At 52.7% G+C, this 23,402-nt stretch overlaps 1 protein-coding gene across 6 annotated transcripts in view; it reads left to right on the plus strand.

The window, feature by feature from the left end:
• The window catches only part of TOX2 (TOX high mobility group box family member 2), a gene marked incomplete at its 5' end in the record, with an annotated part of 125,950 nt that overhangs the window by 100,663 nt on the left and 1,885 nt on the right, over positions 1–23,402 (plus strand). For 4 of the 6 annotated variants that reach the window (XM_079126922.1, XM_079126920.1, XM_079126918.1 and 1 more), the window contains 5 exons: positions 14,971–15,210; positions 17,582–17,809; positions 19,927–20,007; positions 20,727–21,122; positions 22,408–22,535. In XM_079126922.1, the coding sequence (XP_078983048.1) occupies positions 14,971–15,210; positions 17,582–17,809; positions 19,927–20,007; positions 20,727–21,122; positions 22,408–22,535 (1,073 nt within the window). The remainder of the gene's footprint in view (positions 1–14,970; positions 15,211–17,581; positions 17,810–19,926; positions 20,008–20,726; positions 21,123–22,407; positions 22,536–23,402) is intronic. The other 2 variants (XM_079126919.1, XM_079126917.1) reach the window with 1 other exon arrangement.

Genomic DNA, 23,402 nt, shown 5'->3' on the forward strand with positions numbered 1-23,402 from the left:
AGAGAATTCTGGGCCGAGCCCCCCCCCCCCCCCCGGTGATAACAAGACCAGACCTTGGAGGCAGCCTGTGGCTGCGGGCGAGAGGATGTGGCGAGGCCAGCCCAGCCACGCTGACCCCTCTGCCCTCAGCGGTGGCCAGAGCTCACACGTAGGGGTCAGCCAGACCTGGGCTCGGATCCGGCCCTGCTCCGTAGGAGCTGGAGACAGCGAAGGATCTCACCAATCTGACCCTCCGCCGCTCATCTGGGAAGTGGAAGCAGCGGCGTCTCACGGGTCGTTGAGAGGATGGCTTGGAGGAAGGTGACCACTGTGGCCAATCAGCTCTGCAGTTAGGGTCCCCTGGGCTTACCAGGACGGGAGCAACGCCCCCACGATAGCCTTCTCCCTTCCACACCTAAATAAAATCCACCCGCTGACACCTGGCCTCTGTCCGCCCTGAATAGTCCCAGGACAGGCCATCGGCCCTCCCACGCACTTCAGCCTCTGCCTCCCTTAGAGCTGTAAAGCTGCTGTGGTCAGGGGAGCTGGTGGCCTCACGTTGCCGTCCTGTCATGCTTGGCTTTGGCTGTATTAGACCAGCTGGCCGCTCCCTTCTGCCCATGTGCACCACCAGCTGCATGTGTTCCCTCCCTCCCTCCCTCCCCCCTCCCCTGATTCTTCACCTTTGTGGCTGGGTGCTATGGGGAAGCCCAGGCCAGTTTCCACTGCTTATTCTTCTCTTCTGGACACTAGACTGTCCCAATGGGGGACACGGTCAACCTGTCCCCACCTGGAGACCCCCCACTTGGATATTGTGCCTGAGCCCAGTCTGTTCACAGCAGACCACTCCTCCCCCCACCTTTCAGACAAGCTTCTCCACCCAGTGAATGACTTGTGAAAACCATCAGTGTTTTGCGGTCACCCCTGACCAGCTGCCATGGTCAGTCCCAATCCTGCCTCTCTCCCCAGCATCCACCATGCCCACGTCATCTGAGCCTCACCTGCCACATCATTGCTCACCTGCCCTTAGCAGCCAAACTGGACTTCCTGTAATACATGTCTGCGACCCTCAGGATGAAGGCCAGTGCCGTTGCCTGGCACTCGAGGCCCACCCAGCCTGGGCACTGCCTGGGCCCCAGCTGTTGTCCACTCCAGCTGGTCACAGGCCTTGCTGATCCTGGTCCACCCGGGCCTCCATCTTGCAGCCTCAGTGCAGTGCGCTGATGTGGGTGTGGTGTTAGCTCCACCAGGCAGGGCCACCTGTCAGTCACAGTGAATCCCCAACACTCCACCCAGTACCTGGCCTATGGCAGCTGACTCCAGAGGTGTCTACACTAACGTGACAGATTCATTCCTAAAAACCCTGCTAAATCCTAAAAATAACAGAGTTCAGAGGAAAAACAGCCGGAGCAACCACTCACTGTCTACGCAAGCAGACCACGCAGAGAAAGCCATGGCAGTCCTCAAGTGAAGTTCAAGTCTTGTAAGGAAGTTGCGGCCTAGATGGGGCGGCAGAGGCCAGTGGGGCTGATGAGGACCGCCCTGCTGCCGGGGTGTGGGGTTCTGAGCAAAGGGCGTAAAGACTGGGAGAAGCCTGTGGTCACCGCTTTCTCCTGGAACACGTAGCCTCCCTGGACGCTGGACGGGAGCAGGAGGCGGGTGCATGGCGACAGGTGACGGGAGTGGCCCCATCCCTCCACTGCCCGCTGAGTCTGGCTGTCTTAGCGCCTTCTGCGTCCACAGCTGTTTCTCGGGAACGGAAAATATTTCTGCACTGGACCAATCACAAGAGCCCGAGCAGGACTCCCAGGCGTGGGGACCTTGCCCACCCCAGACAGGACGGAGTACCAGGGTCACACCATCTGCTCAGTGGGGAGTTCCGGGGAAAGCAAGCCCTCGCAGGCCCGTCACTCTGCACGGCCCGGTCAGCTCGCCCGTCTGTGTGCTGCTGGGTGTGGTGGCCCTACCTGAATGGTAAGGTTCATGGCTGCCTTCTTGGTAGCCCAGGACCTGTGGCTGTCGGTGTCGACAGGGCTGTGACGGTTCGCAGGCCTCTGTTTCTACCCTCAGGGAGCTGAGAATGCACCACTCGACACTGGGCAGTCAGGCAGAAACCTCCCTGGAGAAACGCCTGAGCAGCCCAGGAAGAGATGGGCATTGTCCAGGAAAAAGAAATGGGCTGCCAACCCTGGCAGGAAGGGGTGGGTTTGGGAGACCCTGAGGAGGCCGTGGGTGCTCTGCCTGGAGGCTGTGTGGACAGGAGAGATGAAGAGAGGAGTCTGCAGACATTCTTCAACAGACATTCATGGAACAGCTAGGTGTCAGGTGCTGTCCTAGCTATGGGCAGTACATCTGCAAACAGGGCAGGTGGCCTGTGCCCAGATGGAACTGACCTCCTTGCAGGGGAGGGAGCCAGGGGCAACACACTAAGCAAGTCCTACCTTACGTGAGCAGGCATGGAGTGCTTTGGAATAAAGACAAAGAGCATCAGGGCAAGGGCTAGGATGGCTGGCCCCTGTGTGTTGGGCTTGGGGGTGCAGCTACGGCCTCCCAGGAGAGGTGAGGCATCTACACCATCGTCTTGTATGTCAACACTTGCAGGAGGCAAGAGAGTGTGCAGGATGAGTATTCTCTGGAAGGGGAGAATAGTCCATAAAGTGGCAATCACTAACTTAGCATCTTCCAGCCTCGCCATGATTGACATCGGGGGTGGGTCTCTCTGTGCCTTAGGGGGCTGTCCTGACAGTGTAGATGGTTCTCGGCTTCCCTGGCCTCTATTTACCAGGTGCCCCAACTATAGTCATGCTCCCAATTATAACAACCAAAATGTCTCCAAATATTGCCGAATGTCCCCTGAGGGCAAAATGCACCAAATCTTAGAAAGGCCCTGGGACTGGAGCCCACCTGGACATTCAAGGATCAGCAGGAGATGAATGTGCTGTATGGGTGAGGCCAGAGAGGTGCCAGGTCGGGAGGAGGGGACCTCAGAGGGGCGTGTGGCTCGTAAGGACTTTGGCTTCTACTTGGAATGAAGTAGGGAGCCAGTGAAGGTTCTAAACAGAGGAGTGAGGGTCTGCATCCAAGAGATGGGAGGCATAAGGACCACGGCCCCATCCAACCTGAACAGGAATCTCACACCTTCACCTGGGCAGCCCAGGTCCAGCAGCTCAGCAACTTGTGTCTACAAATCTGTCTTCAAAGACAAAATCAGCCTTGAAGGGAACAAATTGCTTTCCATTCACATTCTTCTCTGCTGGAGGTACCGTATTCATAACAGGATGATCAGTCTAACCAGGAACGGGGCTGTTGCTTTCAAGGATAAATTAGTCTGACTCTTAACTCAATAATTAAAACCGTGATGGTGCCCGGCCTGCAGGGATAATGTACTATTATTATGGTCGTTTGTTTCAATTAAATGCTTACTGATTTTACAATAGCAGCTGGGCACCTGTGTGCTATAGCTATTACTCTGAACAAGACATCTAAATTTCAGGAGAAATTTGTCAGCATGCAAAGGATCTCCCGCCAAGCGTGAAAGTTTATTAGAAATACTTACCAACGAGGTTTGCCAGCAAGGGCAGGCCCTGGGGAAGGCTTTCCATTGGCTTCCTTTTCTTCTCTTTCGCTCTGGAATTTTTCGTTCTAAAAAGGGATAATTTTCAAATATTTGGCTCTTAAAATTTGAGGGTATTTCAGAGAGCAGAGCGCCACTGGGTAAGTTGGCATGGAGGGCTTTGGTGGCGACTTCTACATCATTGATTCCCAGGTGAACCATGCCTCTCTCACCCCGAGACTTCCACATTCCAATCCCCAGGAACCATGAATATGTGACCTTCTAGAGCCAAAGGGACTTTGCAGATGTAATTAAGTTAAATATCTTAAAATAGGAGATGGCTCTGGGTTATCTGGATGGGTCCAACGATGTGATTTCAAGTCCTTATCAGAGGGGGCAAGACAGCCCAGCACACAGAGTGGAATGGAAGCAGAGAGAAAAGACCCGTGTCCTCTACTGGGCCCTCTGCCTGGTGTTGCTCTTCAGAACTGCTTCTGGGCTCATGTCACTGTCCGGGCCTCTGGGGTCTCCAAACCCGTTCACATTATTCATCCATTCACTCCGCCAACATTCCCTGAGGAATGTCCAGGCAGCAGTGGAAGCTCAGACTTGGAGGGCCATGGCTAACTTCCAGGCCTGTGCCACCAGCGTGGGCTGGACCCTGGCTCTGACCTCTTCTTCTCCCTCCTAGACTGGCCTGGGTGAGCTTTGGCCGTGACTTCTCCCATGGTCGGTTCGAGTGTGTAGGGTGAAGAGTGCCCCACAAAGATGCCCAATCTTAATCTACAGAACCTGTGGATATGTGAGGTCCATAAGTACCCTGAGGGTTCCCCAGACTTAGCGCATGTCCACTTGGGCTCACTCCTTGTCCTCAGTCTTACTCCTCCTCCTACATCTCACCTCAAGCAACTGCAGTACCCACGCCTTACACCGTTTCATCCTAAGAGACTTGCTTGACTCTGGGGCACTGTTCATCCCCCACGTCACTCTTGGCCACCTATCGACCTTCCTCAATACCTCTCACTTGGTAGACTCGTCACTGCCGTGGGCCACACCTCATCGTCCCCCTCCTGAACAGCCCGGGCACCTCCTGTCCTTATTCCATCTGTGTGTAACCAGGATGATCTTTCCAAAGCGAGGTCCTGAGCCCACCCCTCCCCTGCTTAAATCCCTTCAATGGCTCCCACTGGCCTGGGAGAAGCATCCCAGCCTGGCGCTCAGGTCCCCATTGTCCATCCCTCCTGCTCCCTGAAGCCACGCCAGGCCCATCTCAGCGTCAACGCTTTGCCCAGGCTCCCCTCCTCCTGGACGTCCCCCTCTTCTCCAGCCCTGCTCAGGCCACTGCAAGGCCCAGTTCAGAGCCCACCCCTCTTCCTAACCTCCTGGCTGTGGATGGGTGTGCACAGGTCATCTTGAAGGACCGAGTTCCGGTCCCCCCTGTGTCCTCTGACCCAGGGTCTGCACTTGGCACCTGGGCACACTCAGCAAGGCTTGCTGAAGGGCTGGAGAGAGGCATGGCCAGTGCATCAGGGAGAGGCTGGCTGTGTCCTCAGTAGGACCAGCCCAGTGCTGGGAGGTGCAGAGAGCTTGGCTGTGCTGGGTGATGGGGCTGCCAGGCACTGTCAACAGCTGGGCTCCCTAGAAGCAGACTCCAAGGTGGAGTTTAATCAGGGAGCACTCTCAGGGGGCATCACCCCTGGGCTGGGGACACCAGAAGCAGAGTTGTTCAGAGAAAGATCATGAACCAGAGGCATTGCTGCAGAAGCCTCAGCCAGTTCCAAGTGAACTCTGAAGTTCCTTTTGAGATGTCCCAAATTGAGTCAAGGGGACTGGGTCTTTGAAGTCCCACTTCACTGGATGCGAGGCCACCCCTTGGGAAGGGCTGTGACCTTGAGTGGGGCAGCTCCATCAGTTGAAGGCAGTTCCTGGAGAGGAATGCAGCTATAGGCCTTGTGGATCAGCAGACCCAGCCGCCTGGGAACAGAGCGGGGTGGTCCTGCAGGGGCCAGGGCTGAACGCATTTCAGAGAAAGGCTGCAATGCAAGGTCAGAGTAAGAGCCCTGGTGGTGGCCAGGGTGGGGCTTCGTGGAGGGAGAGCACCTGAGTAGGTGGAAGGCTGGTGACACAGGCTCAGGACACAGGCCTGGGAACTGCACAGACCTTCCCGTGATCCCAGCTCTCCCACCTGCGATTAAATGACTTCCCACTCTGAGCCTCAGCTTCCTCACCTGCAGGATGCTTAGGATAAACACACTCTCCTCCCACGTCTGGGTACAGGTTCAGCATGAAAGTCAGGTGGCACACAGCAAGGGTAACTGCTGAAGGAAGGTTAGCGCTTGTACCGTCATCTTTGCCAACATTCAGCTAACACTGTGCTTAGCAGTATAGGCCCATGGGTCGAAAGTCCTCCAGGTCTTCTTGTAAATAAAGCTTTATTGGCACACAGCCACAGACATTGATTTGCATATCATCTGAGGCTGCTTTCTTGCTACGATTTCAGAGTTGGGTAGTGGCAACAGATACCATCTGGCCCACAAAACCTAAAATATTTAATATCCAACCCTTTAGAGAAGTTTGCCAACTCGGGAAGCCCTGGGCCAGGCCATGCTGTTATTATCATCCTGGGAGTCTCCTTCCTGCCTCCCCTCTCCTCTCCTATTTCAGAACCTTCTCTTGTTTCTGACCTCCTTTTAGGCCAGGCGAGATCCCCTACAAGCTCACACCGTGAGCAAGTGCGTGGGGGATGAAGGCAGGGAGGCTTGCACTGAGTACCTCCCATGCGCCTGGCACTGCAGAAATTACCTGTCCCTTTGGTCCTCACCGCTGCCCTGGCAGGGCAGCTTCATTACTGCCCTGGGCTCCAGGGAGTTGTTGAGTCCGCGGGGTGCTGAGAGGATCGCAGGCTGGAAGACAGGCAGAATTTGGGCTTTCCCACTGCCCGACTCTGTGATCCTGGGAAAGCCACTTCATCCTTTGAGTTTCAGTGCCTGTGTTGTAAGTTGGGACTATCAGAGAGTCACGCTGCCCCAGGCACCAAGCCTGCCCATGGGCTGCACTCAGTACACTACTAAGCATGATGACCTCCATCACCGTTGCTGCCGTCCTCGGGCAGAAGGACACCTGTGTCCACTGGACAGGGCTACTCTCAGGCAGTAGGGGGGCTGTAAAATGCTGATCAGTGGCTTCAAATCTCCCTTTGGAGTGTAACAATGCTCAGAAATTAAGAGTTTAGGGATCCTCTCGAACCAGTGCAGGGGCTGAAACGGTAGAACACAGTGAACGGGAGGCACAGTGGCCACCAGGGGTAAAAATCCTGGACAGAGTGGGAGGCTGTGTAACGATAGCTTGGTCCCCTCCAGGGAAGCAGGGTGGCGTCAGTTTTGTGGATTGACAGAAGTCAGGAAGTAGGGCTGTGTGATTTCTCACTGTCCCCACTGTGCGGTGTCACGCCACACAGGGCTGCTCTCCGTGGAGAACATGGGGGCATTTGTGAAGAACACGTTGTGTCCCCACAGCCCTGAGAAGCTGTTAAGCCCAGGAAGCCTCATTACCTTCCCAAGGCTGCCTGGTCCTGCCCGGAAAGCATGCAGATGTGCACGTGGCCCATAGATTGGCCATGCTTCTGCCCAGGGGCACAGGAGCTGTTCTGTTCAGTTCCCAGACTTCTCCTGAGTGGTGGCTGCAGCAGGCGTCTCTGCACTTGAGAAGATGTCCCCTGTGTGCCACCAAAGATCACAAAGACAGACAGCCAGGGATGGGGAGGAAAGCCAGGGCAGGGAAGCTTTCTCAAAGGTGATGTTTCAGGGAATCTTCTGGGCTGATGACACAGAGGGACGACCCCACCTGGAGAGAAGCCCTGTGTCCCCAAGGAGCTCTGGGAAGGGACTGGAGAGGTCAGGAGGAGATGGCGCAGGTCTTGATTATGGCATTTCAAAGGTGAGGCCATTGCTAAGAAGACCCGGACTAGGAGGTCGGCAGGTGGGGGACAGTTTACACCCCAGGAAGTTCGCTCTGGCTGGTGGCCAGCATGGCCTGGGACTGGGAGGAGAGTGGCACTGTTGTTACGGTGCCAGTTGTTTGGCTGGGAGTTGAACCCAGGAAGTCCCTTGGCCAGTGACACTTTGCTGGAGAAGGGACAGGTCCGATGTTCCCAGCATGTGGGGGATGGGTACAGCAGCAAGGTACCGGGAGTGGGGTTCCGGCACCTACAGTGTCCATGCAGTGGACAGCCTTGGATAGCATGCCCCCAATTCAGGGCCTATTTTTCACTGAGGGGAAATTAGAACGAAGTTCGTCAAATGCCCTGATACGTCTGGGACACGTAGTGACACAAGTCACTACTACTGACTTAGTATTTTGTATCTAATAACAACCAGTCACATACTGTCTTATGTAGGGCTCTGTCTTCCTAGTTGACTGAAAGACCCTGAAGGGCTTCTTGTCCCTGGAATCCTGTCTGTCATGATGCAAAGGCTCCTATGAGGTTGGGGGTAGTCTGGGGAGGATACACTTCTAAGGTCGGTGGGCCAGGCACCTGTGTGGAGCATTTGGGCAGGATGGCATGTGGTGCTGCTTTTACTTGAGATCCAGCAAGCATTTGCTTTTGCTGTGGGCAGGTCCTCATCAAGGAATTAGGATTATAAAGAAATGTCACTGGACAATGATTCAAAATCTGGAGTTGTAAAGAAAGTGCCTGCTGAGGATCCTACTCCAAAAGAGGAAGAAACAACCCTCGGTCTGAACAAACTTCAGTGACATGCATGTCCATGTGAGGAAGAAAACTCAAGACCAGGAAAGATTGCTTTCAGCCAAAATATGTGACCATCGGATTTAAAAAGTCAGTGAAAATTCTGAACAGCAGTACTGATAACCAGGGTAAGAAAGATGATCGCTCAAGACTTTCCCCCAAAACTCCAAGAAAGAAATTTAAGAGCTCTAAGGTACTACAGAAAAGATAAGTTTCTGAGGACTCAGTGTTTTCCCTGGGAGGTTGGGAAAAAAGGCAATAGTTAAGTAAATGATCACAGAAAATGTCACCCATCTGAAGAAAGTAGAAAACGTTCAGCTCACAAGAACCTGCCAAGTACCACATACAGGCTCCATGTGTAACTATCTTAGTGCAAGCTTTTAGTTCAAAGACACTGAGGTTTAGAAAGCCATTATTATTATTATTATTTTTGCTTTTTAGACAAAATTTTATTCTAAGAAGTTCAGGAAGCCTATGAAGGATTTTAGGGGGGGCTAGTCTGACCTGATTTACCTATTTGAGAGGGTGACAATGACCTGGGAGGAGAGATATAAAGGAGCTCCACACTGACTCTGCAACCAACCAGGGTGCATCCGGGGATGGGGCAGGGGTGACAGGGAAAGGGAGGAGCCGAGGCTGGCGCCCTGGTTGGTGACTTGGACAGCTGCATGAATAAAGGTGCCGTTTGCAGTTTTGGTAAAACTGGGCAAGGAAAAGATTTCAGGAGAACAAAGGGTTCCCTTTCAGCATGTTCAGTCTGATATGCTGCTGGTGGGGCATCCAGGTGAAAATGCCAATTAGGCAGCTGAATGTGGAGCCTGGAGCCCGGGCCGGAGATGAGCAGATCAGCCTTGCCTTCTCTGAGACATTTCATGGTGCATAATATGGGCATTGAAGTGATGTGGCTGGCAGCACGTCCCCAGCCCAGACTCCCCAAGTCCTTGCGTTTGAGTTCTGAGGTTCGCTTTGAAGAACCACCCCACCCCAGTCTGTAATTATTTTTTTGCTTTGGATCTGCTTCTGAAGAAATAAATATTACAGATAGCGAGTTCAGCTCCCGTTCCAGCTCTTTTTCTTTCTCAGAAGGAAGTAGCCTCTATTCCAGTGTAGGTGTTTTTATGCTTTTACTGAATTTTTACATATCTTTAAGCACTTTATAGAAATGCTGTGTGTTTTAAGTGTGCACATAAAGGTTCTGGGTGGTGTGAGTCCTTCTGAGATGTTTCACGCGTTGCTAAAGTACATTCACAGTGGTGGGTGTGGTTGCAGGTCAGTCTCTCCCTTTGAATGGAATTCCATTTTGTGAGAATACCAGATTTTCACTAGTTCCCAGCTGGTGAACATTCAGATTATTTCTAGTTTTTCTGGAATTAAAAAAAAAAATGCTGCCATGATCATCTTTGTTGTAATGTATAATGTTCAGAATACAATATGATTCCCAAATATAAAATGAAAACATGCGAACATTTTATTCAACTCAGTATTAATGACAAAGTTAATACAATAGAACAATTAGTTTTCCAAGGGGAATCTAAAGAATAAACACATTTATAAACAATCAGGAATGTTGAAATACATTTTCTAGTCAATACCAAACTGGTTAATATCTATACAGTAATAGAATATAAGGTTTGGAATCCTCTTTTCTGTGGAGTGGGTCAGTTATATCTCTACCAGACAAAATTTATTTGCTTTTTTGTGGATAAGAATCAGTTACATTCTACCTCACATCATTAGGAGGATTTCTAGAAAAGAGAGAGAGAAAGCCAACAAGTGTTGGTGAGGATGTGGAAAAAGTTAGAACACTTGGAGGATGTTTGTCACCTTTCTGCCACTGTGACAAAATGCTCAAGAAAAACTACTGAAAGGAGGAAAGAGTTACTTTGGCTCATGGTTTCAGTGGTCTCAGTCTGCACTATGGGTTTGTGGTGAGGCAGAGCATCATGGCGGGTGTGGTGGAATAAAGGTGTCACCACATGGCAGCCAGGAAGCAGAGAGAGGAGAAAGAGAAAGAGAGAGAATATTACATCAGGGAATGGGGACAAATATACCCCCCAAAGGCAAGACCCCCAGTGACCCATCTCTTCTAACTAGGACACCCCCCACAAAAGTTTCCACCACCTCCCAGGAGAGCCACCAAGTGGGGACCAAGCCTTCAGTACCTCAACCTTTGAGGGACGTTCCATATCCAAACTGTAATAGTGGGAATGCAAAACAGGCCAGCCACTGTGGAAAACAGTGTAGTGAGTTCTCAAAAATTAAAGCTAGAATGACCATATGATCTATCCGTTCCATTTCTGAGAACATGAATACAATGGAATATTATTCAACTTTTTAAAGGAAAAGAAATTCTGACTTACCTTATGGCATGGATGAATCTTAAGGACATCATGCTAAGTAAAATACAGCAGCCACTAAAAAGTAAGATGGCATGATGCCATTTAGACAAGGGACCTAGGGTGGTCAACTTATAGAGACACGAGTTAGCACAGTGATTTTCAGGGGCAGGGCGAGGGAGGAATGGGGAGTTGTTATTAAACAGGTATAGAGTTTCAGTTTTGCAAGGGAAAATTTTCCTGATGGATGGTGGCACAATGTGAATGTATTTAATGTCACTGAACGGTACTTAAAAATGGTTAAGATGGAAAAATTTGTGATCCATATTTTAGCAGAATTGAAATATTTTTAAATAATACAAAATCAGTTGCATTGATATCATTTTTCTACAGCTTACAAAGTTGTAAAATAGCCTAGTCAAATAGACAGAATCCAATGACCCCAGAGGTCCACTAGGTCCCCTCTGTGCTTTGAAAGGTCACTGATCTGCCCCTTTCAGGGCCTTTCACAACATTTACTCCAGTATCTATCACTTCTTGTCCATGTAGGAAAGTTCTTTATAGTAAGTACCTTGGAGTGGCATCCAGGTTTAGGAGTCTGTGTCTTTGATACACTGGGTGCTGTCAAATTGTTTGCTGAAGTGTTAAGCTCTGCTACTTTACCCTCGAAACAGCAGCAGAAGCAGAAACCCAAATGGTCCAGTAAACTTATAAAAAGGTGTTCAGCCTTGCTAGTAATCAGAACAGTGCAAATGAGAATGACTTTGAGAGCATTTCACCCTTAAAAGGTTTGCAGAAATTCAAAAATCTGCCATTATCAAGAGTTGGCAAGATATTAAATTAGAGTCGGGAGTATCTGACTGAAGAATTCTAAAGCATGAAGCTGGGAAGAAAATAGCAAATCCTACCACAGAGCCCTACTACCAATCTTCCCAGGAGGAAATAATGCCAGACTCTTATTTAAGATTTAAAGAAGGAAAAGTACGTGCATGTTAGGGTGGAAAGAAGGTCTTGAAACCTCTTCCTTTTAAAACAGTTCACTTTAAGTCTGATTTTCAGGTTTCTCTATGATTAACAATATAATATGTATGATACAATATATTAAGAACTGTGTTAGAAACCAACATCTACCTAGATGCTGTTGACCAAATGTAGGATCTTCAGATCCTACAGTGGGAAAAAAGTGGTAATAACAACAGATAAAGTAGGATTTAAGACAAAGATGAATTGAGACAAAGATATTTGTTTTCATGAACAAGGAGAAGCCTTAATGAAAGCACAGTACTCTCAGACATTAAAGGGATGAACTTTACATCAATATATACGAAGAAAGCCTACTTAAATTTTATGGAGATAGTGATGGGAATGCAATGGGAATGGCAGGCTTCTCCTGGTTTTTCTGAGCTTTCAAAGCTAAAGTAGTCAAAACTGCATTGAGTAGACATACCGAGAAATCCGTAAGTGACTGAGTGAACTTTATTTCAGATGTGCATGAACATTTTACAGAAATTTATCATCTTCTAAGCAGTATTGGAAATCTGCGTATATTCCAAAAAAGTAAAATTCCCAGAACTCCCATTTTCTGACCACAATAACCAAAGGAGACATTAAATGAAAAATACTCTTCTGAATAACCTTAGAATAAAAAAAGAAAAACCAAGGCTTTAGTTGTAGAATAGTTTTAAAATATGTGTATGATGCAGCTAAAATTCTCCTCCAATAAAAAAATCATTGCCAGAGAGCAGGGGCTTCTCTCCTCGTTTAGGGATGCAGAGTTCTGTGTTCAGGGACAGGTTGGAGAGGAGCAGCATCCACAGCCACCACCGCCAGATGCCAAGAGCAGCCTCAGCTGTGAGAACCAAAAGTGTGCAGACATCATCCAACGTCCCCTGCATGGTACCATGCTCCCGTTGGACATCCTGCCCCAGATGCCTCTGTACTACAAAAGCAACATGCAAAGAAATAAACTGCTTCATTTGAAAAACCTAGATCAAAAACAAATAGCAGAGGGCACCTGAGATCAAAGTCAAGAGGGAAAGAGAGTCCAACTGATAATACTCACAAAGTTGTCAAATTGATTTTTTTGAATATGAACTGGTTCTTTTGATTGACAGTTCAGATACATAAGCATTGGAGAAGAAATTTTTAAAAAGCAACATGCCTTGACAATATTACACTTTAGAATTTTAATTGTAATATTGTGATATTTAGGGATCTAATTACAAAAACCATAGACTAGAAGTATAGTATTCCAGTGCTACAACCTGAATGAAATGGATAGTTATATATATATATATATATATATATATATATATCCAAAACTGACTCAAGAAAAAATGGAAACAAGAACAACTGATTAGCGTGGAAGATATTGCAAAAACACTGGGCCTCAGATAGTTTCATATCTAAACACTTTTGTTTTTCCCAGGCAAATGTAATATCTATGCCATATATTGTTCCAAGGTGTAAAGAAAAGGAAACATCATCTCATCTCTCTTTTTAAAGCTGACTATAGTACATACACCAACATTTGATAAAGATAACCCTAACAAATAAAAACTAAGAGATATGTAAAAGACATTCTCTCAGAGATAAAGACGTGCCAGATTCACAAAAATACATAGACAAGGGCAGCAATAGCAATATCAGACTCCACTGAATTCAAGGAAAAAGTGAGATAAAAAATGAGACATGTTATAATCATTAAAAAGTTTGATCCTTAATGAAGATGCAGTTAGCTGTCTTCTTGCAGTAAAACCCAACTTCTACCAAAACCAAACCTTTAAGCATTAAAGGCAGATTTGGATAGATACAGAAGACTCAGGGCAAACTAGGCAAGCCTGTGTCAGATTAGAGCCTCAAAGTAAGAAAGGAGCCTAATTAATAATCACTGCTGATCCAATAGATCAAGGTTATTCTGCTGCGTTCATCTGCCAACACAGGCCACGCTTAGCCTATAAGTACTGTGGGATGTATGTGAAATTTCATTGTATTTGGGTCCCCAAAACACCTTAACAAATTCTCAAAAGTGCAAATGGTACACTCCACGTTCTTTGACCTCTGTTGTTTCTAGAAATTAGTAGCGAAAGGAAAAGAAGCAAAATGAAATGAACTACTTAGAAATTTCAGAAATCTTCCTCAACAACTCTTGGGTTAAAGAAAAAAAAATTAGAAAAACAAACACCTGCACATAAAATAAAGAGCAACAACAAAATCCTTACATGATGAAGACTGAAAGGGATGTTAAAGCCACACTCAGAGGAAAATTCATAGCATTAAACCTAGTACTGAAAATGAGGAATGAGAACACGTGATTCAAAATGTGACTCAAAATCGAGGGAGAAGCCGCAAACCATTAAAAAGCAGAGGGAGGGATTAATAAAGATAAAATATAGAGGGATGAATTTGGGATCTGATTCTTTTGAAGAGGGAACAATCTACATGAAATTGAAAGTCCATTAGCTTGCCTAATGAAGAAAAAGTGAGGAAAATGCAGATATTTAACATTGGAAACTAGAAAGAGGAAATAATCACGGATGCAAAGGAAATAAGAATAATTATGAGTGTGCAAATTGTCCAGCCTCACTGAAGCGTAGGTGTGTATGCGATGTTGGGGGGAGAGTGCATAGTGCTCTGTGTTTAGTACTAGGAAATGCTCATAAGTACCATCAGTAGCTTCTTTAATTCTGAAAATAACCAGTTGGAAAATATCATGAGAAATGAAGCTAACAGGAAAATTGCTGACCTATAGGAAGAAAAGTGCTAAACATTTTTAATTCAAAGAATTGAACAAGTGCTTCTGTGATCCGGGGCTTATGACATGCCAGGCATATTTGATCCTTAACAACCTGAGAGGATAGGTTTGATTTTGTCTACATTTTACAGTTGAAAAAAAGCTGAGGCACAGAGAGGTTAAGTCAGCTGGCCAAAGTCACTTAACCACTGGTCAGGGGCAGGGCCAGGCTTCAAAAAAGCTTCAAAATGCTCTTGGCGTCCAGCATCTGCCCTCCTCGCTATTATGTTGCGCAGGGAATCAATGCAGAGATGCATTCCAGGAGGGAAGATCAATGCCATAAAAGGATCATTCACAGCTGGGCAGAACTCTCTGGCAAGGGTTGAAGTGCTGTCTGTCCGGGGTGAATGTCTGCAAAATGGCCAGCTGCCAGGGAGCCCTCGTTACCTGCCACGGGCTGCACACCACACAGAGGTCAAAGCAGAACAGGACTCCCCGTCTCAGCACGGAGCCAGGACCCCCACCACATCGCATCAGAATGCCCCTCCCCTGCGTCCCGCGGTGCAGATGTGATGGCGTGTCAGGTCAGGTCCTTCTAACACAAATGCCCTGTCCTTCCTAGATCCAGGAGATGGTGCACTCCGAGGTTGCTGCCTACGACTCCAGCCGGCCAGGACCGCTGCTGGGTCGCCCAGCCATGCTGGCCAGCCACATGAGCGCCCTCAGCCAGTCCCAGCTCATCTCCCAGATGGGCATCCGGAGCAGCATCAGCCACAGCTCCCCGTCACCCCCAGGGAGCAAGTCGGCAACCCCCTCTCCCTCCAGCTCCACGCAGGAGGAGGAGTCTGAAGCCCATTTCAAGGTATGTGGGGTGGATAGGCAACACGGTCAGATGCCCTCCCATCTATGCGGATGGGCCCTGTGGGGCCATGTGGCACCACTTCACCCTGGAAAAGACTGCAAGGGAGGCTTTGTTGGAAACCAAGGAGGGAGAGATGGGTCAGGTGGCTGGAGTCCTGGTCATCGGAGAGCACCAGGGGCCTTGGGACACTGGGCTTCAGCTGTCAGATCTCCCGGGCACCGTTGGCAAGCTCGCCCTCTGTCCCCTCAGCCTCACATACAACGCGGAGACCGCTTTAACAGTGTTGAAGGATGGCAGGAGGAAATGCCATGGGAACAGGTGACGTCTCCTTCCTGGTGCCAGCACATCGTGTGGGTGGCATCAATAATATCAGCAAGATCCTCAGGGTCTGGTCTCATGCCAATTTGACTTTTAAGAGAAAAAAAATTTTTTTCCATTAACTATGGCTCACAAAAACATTTAAAATTTTGGACAAATATTAATTGTATATTTGTGGGCTGCACAGTTGTGTCGATATACAACATGGGATAGTTGAATGGAGCTGATTAACATATCCCTCGCGTGAAATACTCACTCTGACAAAAGCGTGTGGTCCCCCAGAGGTCCTCTGGGTGCAGGGCGTTCTGCACCGACCTCCGGGATGGGGTGCTAACGTGGTGGCCCCGTTGTGGGGATGCACTCTCTCCCTGCACCCCTGGAGTCTGGAGGCAGTAGGCTCCTTCAGAACATCAGGGAGCAGAGCTGCCGCCTGGCCAGGCCCCGGTCCCTTGCACGGACCCCGGGCTCCTCTCTGTTGGACAGCATCTTGTTTTGCTGGGGAGACGCACAGATGCCCAGAAAGGCTTTCCCGTGAGCCCGCGGCAGAAGGAGGGCTTGGCGGGTGACCTGCCTCCACGGCCTGGGTGCCTTTCTTCTTCACAAGGACCTCTCTGCAGAGTGCTGAAGGACTGAGGCCTGGAGAGCTGGGTGGCTGCAGAGGGGGACGCTAGGACAGAAGCGGCGTCCGTTCCTTCCCTCCCTGTGCCTCAGACACCGAGGCCCGAGTCTCATCCTCTGGCCTCTGGTTTCCCTACCTGTTCATGGTGTCACTGTCAACTTCTCAGCACACTGAGCCACAGACTTTGCTGCAGGATCCAGGGCCTTTGCAAAGTCCCCTGTCCTGGTGTGTGTGGCCTGAGTGTGCTAACAGAGCCCCAGAGGTCTGTGGGGGACATCTCAGTCCCCTACCCACTGGAAACCCCAAGTGGGGATTGTGATCCTCTCCAGGTGGTCCCTGGCTCCAGGACTGGCCTGATGATGTCACATTAGACTCATCCCTTCCCACCTCCTCCCAGGGGGCCAGGGGATAGCCACCTGCCCAGAGTGGCCCCGCAGCAACATGGTAGGGGGCTGACCTTTTATAATCAAGGGCAGTCTTTGGGGATGGTTGTGATCACGGGGAGGGGGTTGCAGAGGGAGAGCAGTTAAGAAAAAACCCACATCTAAAACTTGGGATGGCCCGAAGACCACACAGTCTTCCAGAGCCAGACCCAAACGCCACCTGACAGGCCACCCAGGGACTCCTGCTTCTCCCACAGAATGTGCCTTTGCTGTGACTCGTGTTCATGCCGATGAGGGAATTTTGCAAAGAAAGACATTAACTTGGGGACTGGGGGAAGGGGTGAAGTGACAGAAAAGCTGAAAGAAAGCAGGTGCAGTGGTCACGCCTGTAATCCCAGCAGCTTAGGAGGCTGAGGCAGGAGGGTTGTGAGTTCAAAACCAGCCTCAGCAACAGAGAGGCGCTAAGCAACTCAGTGAGACTCTGTCTCTAAATAAAATACAAAACGGGGCTGGAGATGTGGCCTCTGGGTCCATCCCTGACACCAAAACAAGAAAGAAAGAAAAAAATTTAAAGCTTGATAAAGACACAAAGGATTTCTGTCCAACAGAAGAGGTTAGAAGTTCATCGGGACGAAGTGGACAGGGCACTGGCCAGTTTCACGTGTGATTTTGTCACCCTGATCAGCAGTCAATCATGCAGGGACTTCTAGATTTCCCCAAATCTACTTTCCAGTTGCACTGACTCTCTTTGATGCGTTAAACCAATACCCAGCCTCCTACCCAGGCTGTGTGTCTCCACGTGTCTGTCTTTCTGTCTGTGTCTGTGTGTCAGTTGTCCATGGCCTCCCCACCTAGCAGTGGCCAGTGCACGGTATGGCCCCAGGCCCCCATGTATGAGTCTGGGTGGGCAGCGCCTGTCACTCCCTGGGTGTGGGCGGGTGGGACAGGTCCCCGCGGGATGCTGAGCAGAGTCCAGCTCCTGAGGCCGGGTGGGTGGCTGTGCGGGAGGCGTTGGGCTGGTGCGATTCCCTGACTCCTCTCACCCGGGCAGATCTCAGGAGAGAAAAGACCCTCCGCAGACCCAGGAAAAAAGGCCAAGAACCCAAAGAAAAAGAAGAAGAAGGACCCGAACGAGCCGCAGAAGCCCGTGTCGGCCTACGCGCTCTTCTTCAGAGACACTCAGGCTGCCATCAAGGGGCAGAACCCCAGCGCCACCTTCGGAGATGTGTCCAAAATTGTGGCCTCCATGTGGGACAGTCTGGGCGAGGAGCAGAAGCAGGTGAGCCACGGTCCCTTTCCAAGCCACACCTGAGGCCCTGGGGTCGAGGGCAGACGCCAAAGGTGTGAGACCAGAGCCCGCCTTCGGGACCAGAGGCCCCCAAGTTAACCGTTCTGCATTCTACTTTCCATCCATGAAGTGGTCAGAGTTGTCCTCCAACTCTTCTCAAGTCTGAAGTCCAGGCCAGAGCTTCCTGTCCCCCTAGCTGTGTGCCCATGGCCCCCTCTAAAGGCCTCTGGGGTAAGAGGGCACAGAGCCAGCTTATAGGCAGTGCAGTTACCAGCTGTGCAACCTCAGGGTAACTACCTAACCTCTCTGAGCTGTAAAACAAGAACCATGGCTCCCAGTCTCTGAGCATGTCTGGGCTGAGCTCTGTGCTGGGCCTCTTCTCCATGACCCCACTGCACCCTTGTGATAACCCGTGGAGTGGCCATCGCTTGCCTTTAGGACAGGAGGAAATGGAGATACCAAGAGGCTAATGTGTTGGAGGGCACTGTCACGAATCAGGCTGGAGTCAGGATTTGCACTCAGATCTGTGGAACCGGGAGGCTTGGTTGGGTTGTTGGCATAAGAGCAATTAATCCAATAATCAGACAAGTCAATGTAAGTGGCAATTGTGGTTGTGTCACGTGCCCACCTGAGAGCAAGAAGAGGGGAGCAGACGAGTCCCCTGAGACCGTGAGGGTGGGAGCCTTCCAGGCAGGGGAGCCCTGCTCACAAAGGCCTGGCGAGGGAGGGGACCGGCAAGTGCCTGGCACTAGGACTCCGGAGTGGCCAAATGCAGAGGCGGAGCTGGGAGGGGGCAGGGCCTGGGGGTGGCAGGTCCCTGTGGGAAGAGCTTCCGAGCAGAGGAAAGGCCAGTCCGGCCGGCAGGGGGGCCGCGGCAGGCCCAGGGTGGGAGATGAGATGGCCGACGGGCGGAGGGGGCGGGGGCGCAGGCGTGGACTCTGGCCGCGTTCTGGGTGGGCGGAGACGCCCTCTGCTGAGCGGGAAAGCGGGAGAGGCCGTCTGGTGTTAGAAGTGCCTCCTTCATCACCCTCTGCGGTTCGGCGGCTTGGGGGTGCCGTGCCAGGAGCGAGGCAGAGTCTACTGGGAGGTGAAATGGGGAAAGAAAGGCAGTGCCTAGGGGCCCGCGGTCTGGGGCCCCAGCCGTGGCCCCTGGAGCGCAGTCCGCCTGGGGACGGGGCCAGGCGAGAACCCCGCCGGAGCTGGCCCGCTAGCTGCGAGGCCGCGGTCCAGCTGTGTAGCCACCTGGGCACGAGTGGCAGATCAGGCTCCCGCGGCTGGCGCCCCGGCCCAGGGGACGCCCGCTGCGGTCGGAGGCTGACTGCTCCTCTGCGGTGCAGGGAGGTGTGGCGGCCCGCAGCTTCTGCCGTAGGGACCTTGTCGGCGTGTGTCTCCTGTCCCAGGACGTCCTTTGGGTGTGGTGGGGGGCGGATGTCCTCTCCTTTTTGAGCAGTCTTGGGGGCACAGTGTTCTCAGGCACCCCGCCTCTGAAGGCTCCGCCCCCCAGCTGCCCACTCTGTCGCCATCCAGCGCAGCCGCAGCCGGGGCAAGCCCCGCTGGTGAGAGTCTGACCTCCACACTCTCCTGTTTTTTTGTGTGTTTACTTATTGATTTCAGGGCTGGGGGTTGAACCCAGGTCCTCGCACACTCTAGGCAAGCGCAGTACCACTGCCATTCGTGCGATAATTCGTAGGAACCTAGGTCCAAGATCCCTAATAACAATATTAGCAAATATAAATCCAACCTAAGACACTGAACAAGTAGGGTTCATGCCAGAAACAACATTAAGAAATGTGCACCATGCTGGGTCAGAAGAGGGGGCTTCCAGGAACTTTGTCTTTCTGAAGTCAGTAGGGCTGATGTGACCTGGAGGCCCAGAGAGGTGAAGCATGTCGCCCAAGGACACACAGCAAGATGGCTGAGGGACTGGGACGTAGCCTGGCCTCCATACTCCCTGTGTAGCCCGAGAGGGGCTAGTGGGTGCCTGACCAACTTCTGACCACTCTGCCCTCATTCCCACACAGCCCTGGAATCATGCTTCCCGTCCCGAGCTCTGCACTGTGACTCCTCTAACATTCTCCTGGTTGTTGCCCGTGTCTTGGGTTTTTCAGGCCTACAAGAGGAAGACTGAAGCAGCAAAGAAGGAGTATCTGAAAGCTCTGGCGGCCTACAGGGCTAGCCTCGTCTCCAAGGTAACCGGATCCCTAGGTAACTGATAAGAGGGACGTGCAAGAACTGGGACCCATGGGAACGGCCAGCTGCACGGGTTTGGAACAGCTGGGTGAGACCCTCAGATCACGTCCACGGCGCACCTGTGGCGTGCCTGGCCCACACTACATGCGTTGTGTTCTGCTGAGCTTCCAACCAGAGCCCAGCACATAGAGGGACCCACGCAGGGGCATAGAAGCTGGGGAGGGGCAAAACCAGAGGACAGCCCTGGCAAGGCCCAGGAACATGGGACTCCCCCAGGGGCAGGGGGCCATGCAGGGATAAAAGTGGGGGTGGGAGCTGGATGTGGTGGTGCATGCTGTAATCCCAGTGGCTCGGGAGGCTGAGGCAGGAGGATTGCAAGTTCAAGGCCAGCCTCAGCAACTTAGCGAGGCCCTAAACAATTTAGTGAGACCCTGTCTCTAAGTAAAAATCAAGAAGGGCTGAAGAGGTACTGGTTGAACTCCCCCTGGCTCAATCCCCAGCATCCAAAGATGGAAAATAAGGCAGGGGGCCGGTTGCCTGGTCAGAGACAGGAGCACTCAGGACCCAGTGTGGTCATTGCTGGCCAGTCCACAGTCACACTCTCCCCGAGGGCCAGCGGGGACCGTAGCAGGGGCTTGCAGGACACCCTGGTCTCCCAGCCCAGTCCTGGCTTGTCATTGCCTCTTCTCTTGAGTAACTGGCTTCCGTCTCCTTCCAGAGCCCCCCAGACCAAGGCGAGACCAAGAGCACCCAGGCAAACCCCCCAGCCAAGCTGCTCCCCGCCAAGCAGCCCATGTACTCCATGCCGGGCCTGGCCTCCTTCCTCACGCCCTCCGACCTTCAGGCCTTCCGGAGTGGGGCCTCCCCCGCCAGCCTCGCCCGGACGCTGGGCTCCAAGTCGCTGCTGCCCGGCCTCAGCACATCCTCGCCGCCTCCGCCCTCCTTCCCGCTCAGCCCCCCGCTGCACCAGCAGCTGCCACTGCCGCCCCACGCACAGGGCGCCCTCCTCAGCCCACCTGTCAGCATGTCCCCGGCCCCCCAGCCTCCCGTCCTGCCCACGCCCATGGCACTCCAGGTGCAGCTGGCCATGAGCCCCTCACCGCCGGGGCCACAGGTAAGCAGAGCCGGGCAAGGACTGGCCTCCTGTGACCCCTTCAGGACAGGGGACGCAGCCATGGAATGCCCGTACCAGCCCTGCCACTCGCCAGCTTTGGCTCTGGCTCTGGCCTCTCTGGGCCTCAGTTTTCACCTCTCTGAAATGGGTATCGTGTGCCTTGCCTGCCAGGCGTTGGAACATTGCCAAGTGGCCAGTTAGAGTCCTGGGCTCTTCCGGGGCCTCCCTCATCTGTGTCCACTTCCGCTTCTTGGCCTGAGGGCTGAGGCCCCTGCTGCTTCTGCCAGATCAGACCCGGCCCCTGGCTCCCTGCAAAGCCCTCCAGGCCTAAGCCCCACCGACAGCTCCACAGAGGCTGCTCCGAGGCTCACGCTCAGCCCAATCCCTCCATTTCACAGACCCGGAAGCTGAGGCCCAGGGAAGGAAAGCCACACCCTGGTTCCGCTAGGCAGAGGTTGGATTTTTCCACTGGGGAAATGGAAGAGGCACTGGAGCACAGTGGGACCTCTTGTGTGCCCCTCAGGAGGTGCCTCTGGGGAGGTGGACACCCTCAGGCACAGGACAACACCCTTACCCTCAGGAGGTGTCCCTGCAGAGGAGGACACCCTCAGGCACAAGTGACACCCTCACCCTCAGGAGGTGTCCTTGCAGAGGTGGACACCCTCAGACACAGGGCCTCACCTCAGGAGGTGTCCCTGCAGAGGTGGACACCCTCAGACACAGGGGACACCCTCAGGAGATGTCCTGCAGAGGTGGACACCCTCAGGCACAGGTGACACCTCACCCTCAGGAGGTGTCCCTGCAGAGGTGGACACCCTCAGGCACAGGACCTCACCCTCAGGAGGTGTCCCTGCGGAGGTGGACACCCTCAGGCACAGGTGACACCCTCACCCTCAGGAGGTGTCCCTGCAGAGGTGGACACCCTCAGGCACAGGTGATACCCTCACCCTCAGGAGGTGTCCCTGCAGAGGTGGACACCCTCAGGCACAGGTGACACCCTCAGGAGGTGTCCCTGCGGAGATGGACACCCTCAGGCACAGGTGACACCCTCACCCTCAGGAGGTGTCCCTGCAGAGGTGGACACCCTCAGGCACAGGATCTCACCCTCAGGAGGTGTCCCTGCGGAGGTGGACACCCTCAGGCACAGGACCTCACCCTCAGGAGGTGTCCCTGCGGAGGTGGACACCCTCAGGCACAGGACCTCACCCTCAGGAGGTGTCCCTGCAGAGGTGGACACCCTCAGACCTTCGCCCTCTCTGCTCATGGCCCCCTCCTTCCCCCGTAGGACTTCCCTCACATCTCCGAGTTCCCCAGCGGCTCGGGACCCCGCTCTCCTGGGCCATCCAACCCCACAAGCAGCGGGGACTGGGACAGCAGCTACCCCAGCGGGGAGTGTGGCATCGGCACCTGCAGGTCAGTGCCCCTCAGCCTTTGCCCACCCCCCAGGGAGAGTGGGAACAGGGTCAGCCAGGGGCAGGGAGCGGCTCAGGAGAACATGGCGCAGTGCCATCAGCCCTGCCCAAGGGACGCATGGAGCCTGCAGGTGGCACAGACACAGCAGGAGCCCAGCGCCCTCTGCCAGCCTGATGCCTGGGCCTGCTTGGCACACTGAGGCCGCCTTTCTTCCCGCTCTTTCTCCTTCCGTCCTGTTTTTCCCACAGATGCTTCCTGTGACTTTACAGGTGGGGCCCGTGTCTTAGGCCAGACTCCCTGGAAGCAGAGCCTAAGGTGGCCCTTGGTGACTCCTGGAGGGCTTGTGGGGCGAGGAAGTCCAGGCGGTGGGGGAGGGCCGGGCCAGAACGTGCTCTCAGCGGGATACTCAGTTCTGCCTGACCCCAGGGGAGCCCTGAAGCCAGGCTGATGGCAGGAGTGGGTCCCACCAAGAGCCATTGGCGATGGGCTGCCCACAAGCCCCAGTGCAGCCCTGGGAAGGGTGGGTCTCGTTCAGCACGGGGCATTCAGCACAGGCAGTTCCCTAGAGCAGGGACAGCGAGCGTGCAGGACCTGGTGCGGCACCCCAGGAGAGGGCCAGCACTCCAACCCGAGGAGCCCCTGGCCAAAGGAGCACCTGCTCCCCAGACTCCAGGGTCTCCTGCTCCACTTGGTCCACCTCGTTCATGGCCCCTCCTCTGGAAAGCTTCTTGGAGCCAGGCCACATCAACTCTAAGGCAGAGTGACTTGATTTGAGCCCGCGAAAGAGGAGGAGTGGGCAGGAGGAGGAGCTCCGGGTCCTAACCTGCCCGCCGGTCCCCTCTCCCTGGGCAAAAGGGGATCTGCGGC

The sequence above is a fragment of the Sciurus vulgaris genome (assembly GCF_902686455.1).
Source record: "Sciurus vulgaris genome assembly, chromosome: 2".
In the NCBI taxonomy this organism is placed as follows: domain Eukaryota; kingdom Metazoa; phylum Chordata; class Mammalia; order Rodentia; family Sciuridae; genus Sciurus; species Sciurus vulgaris.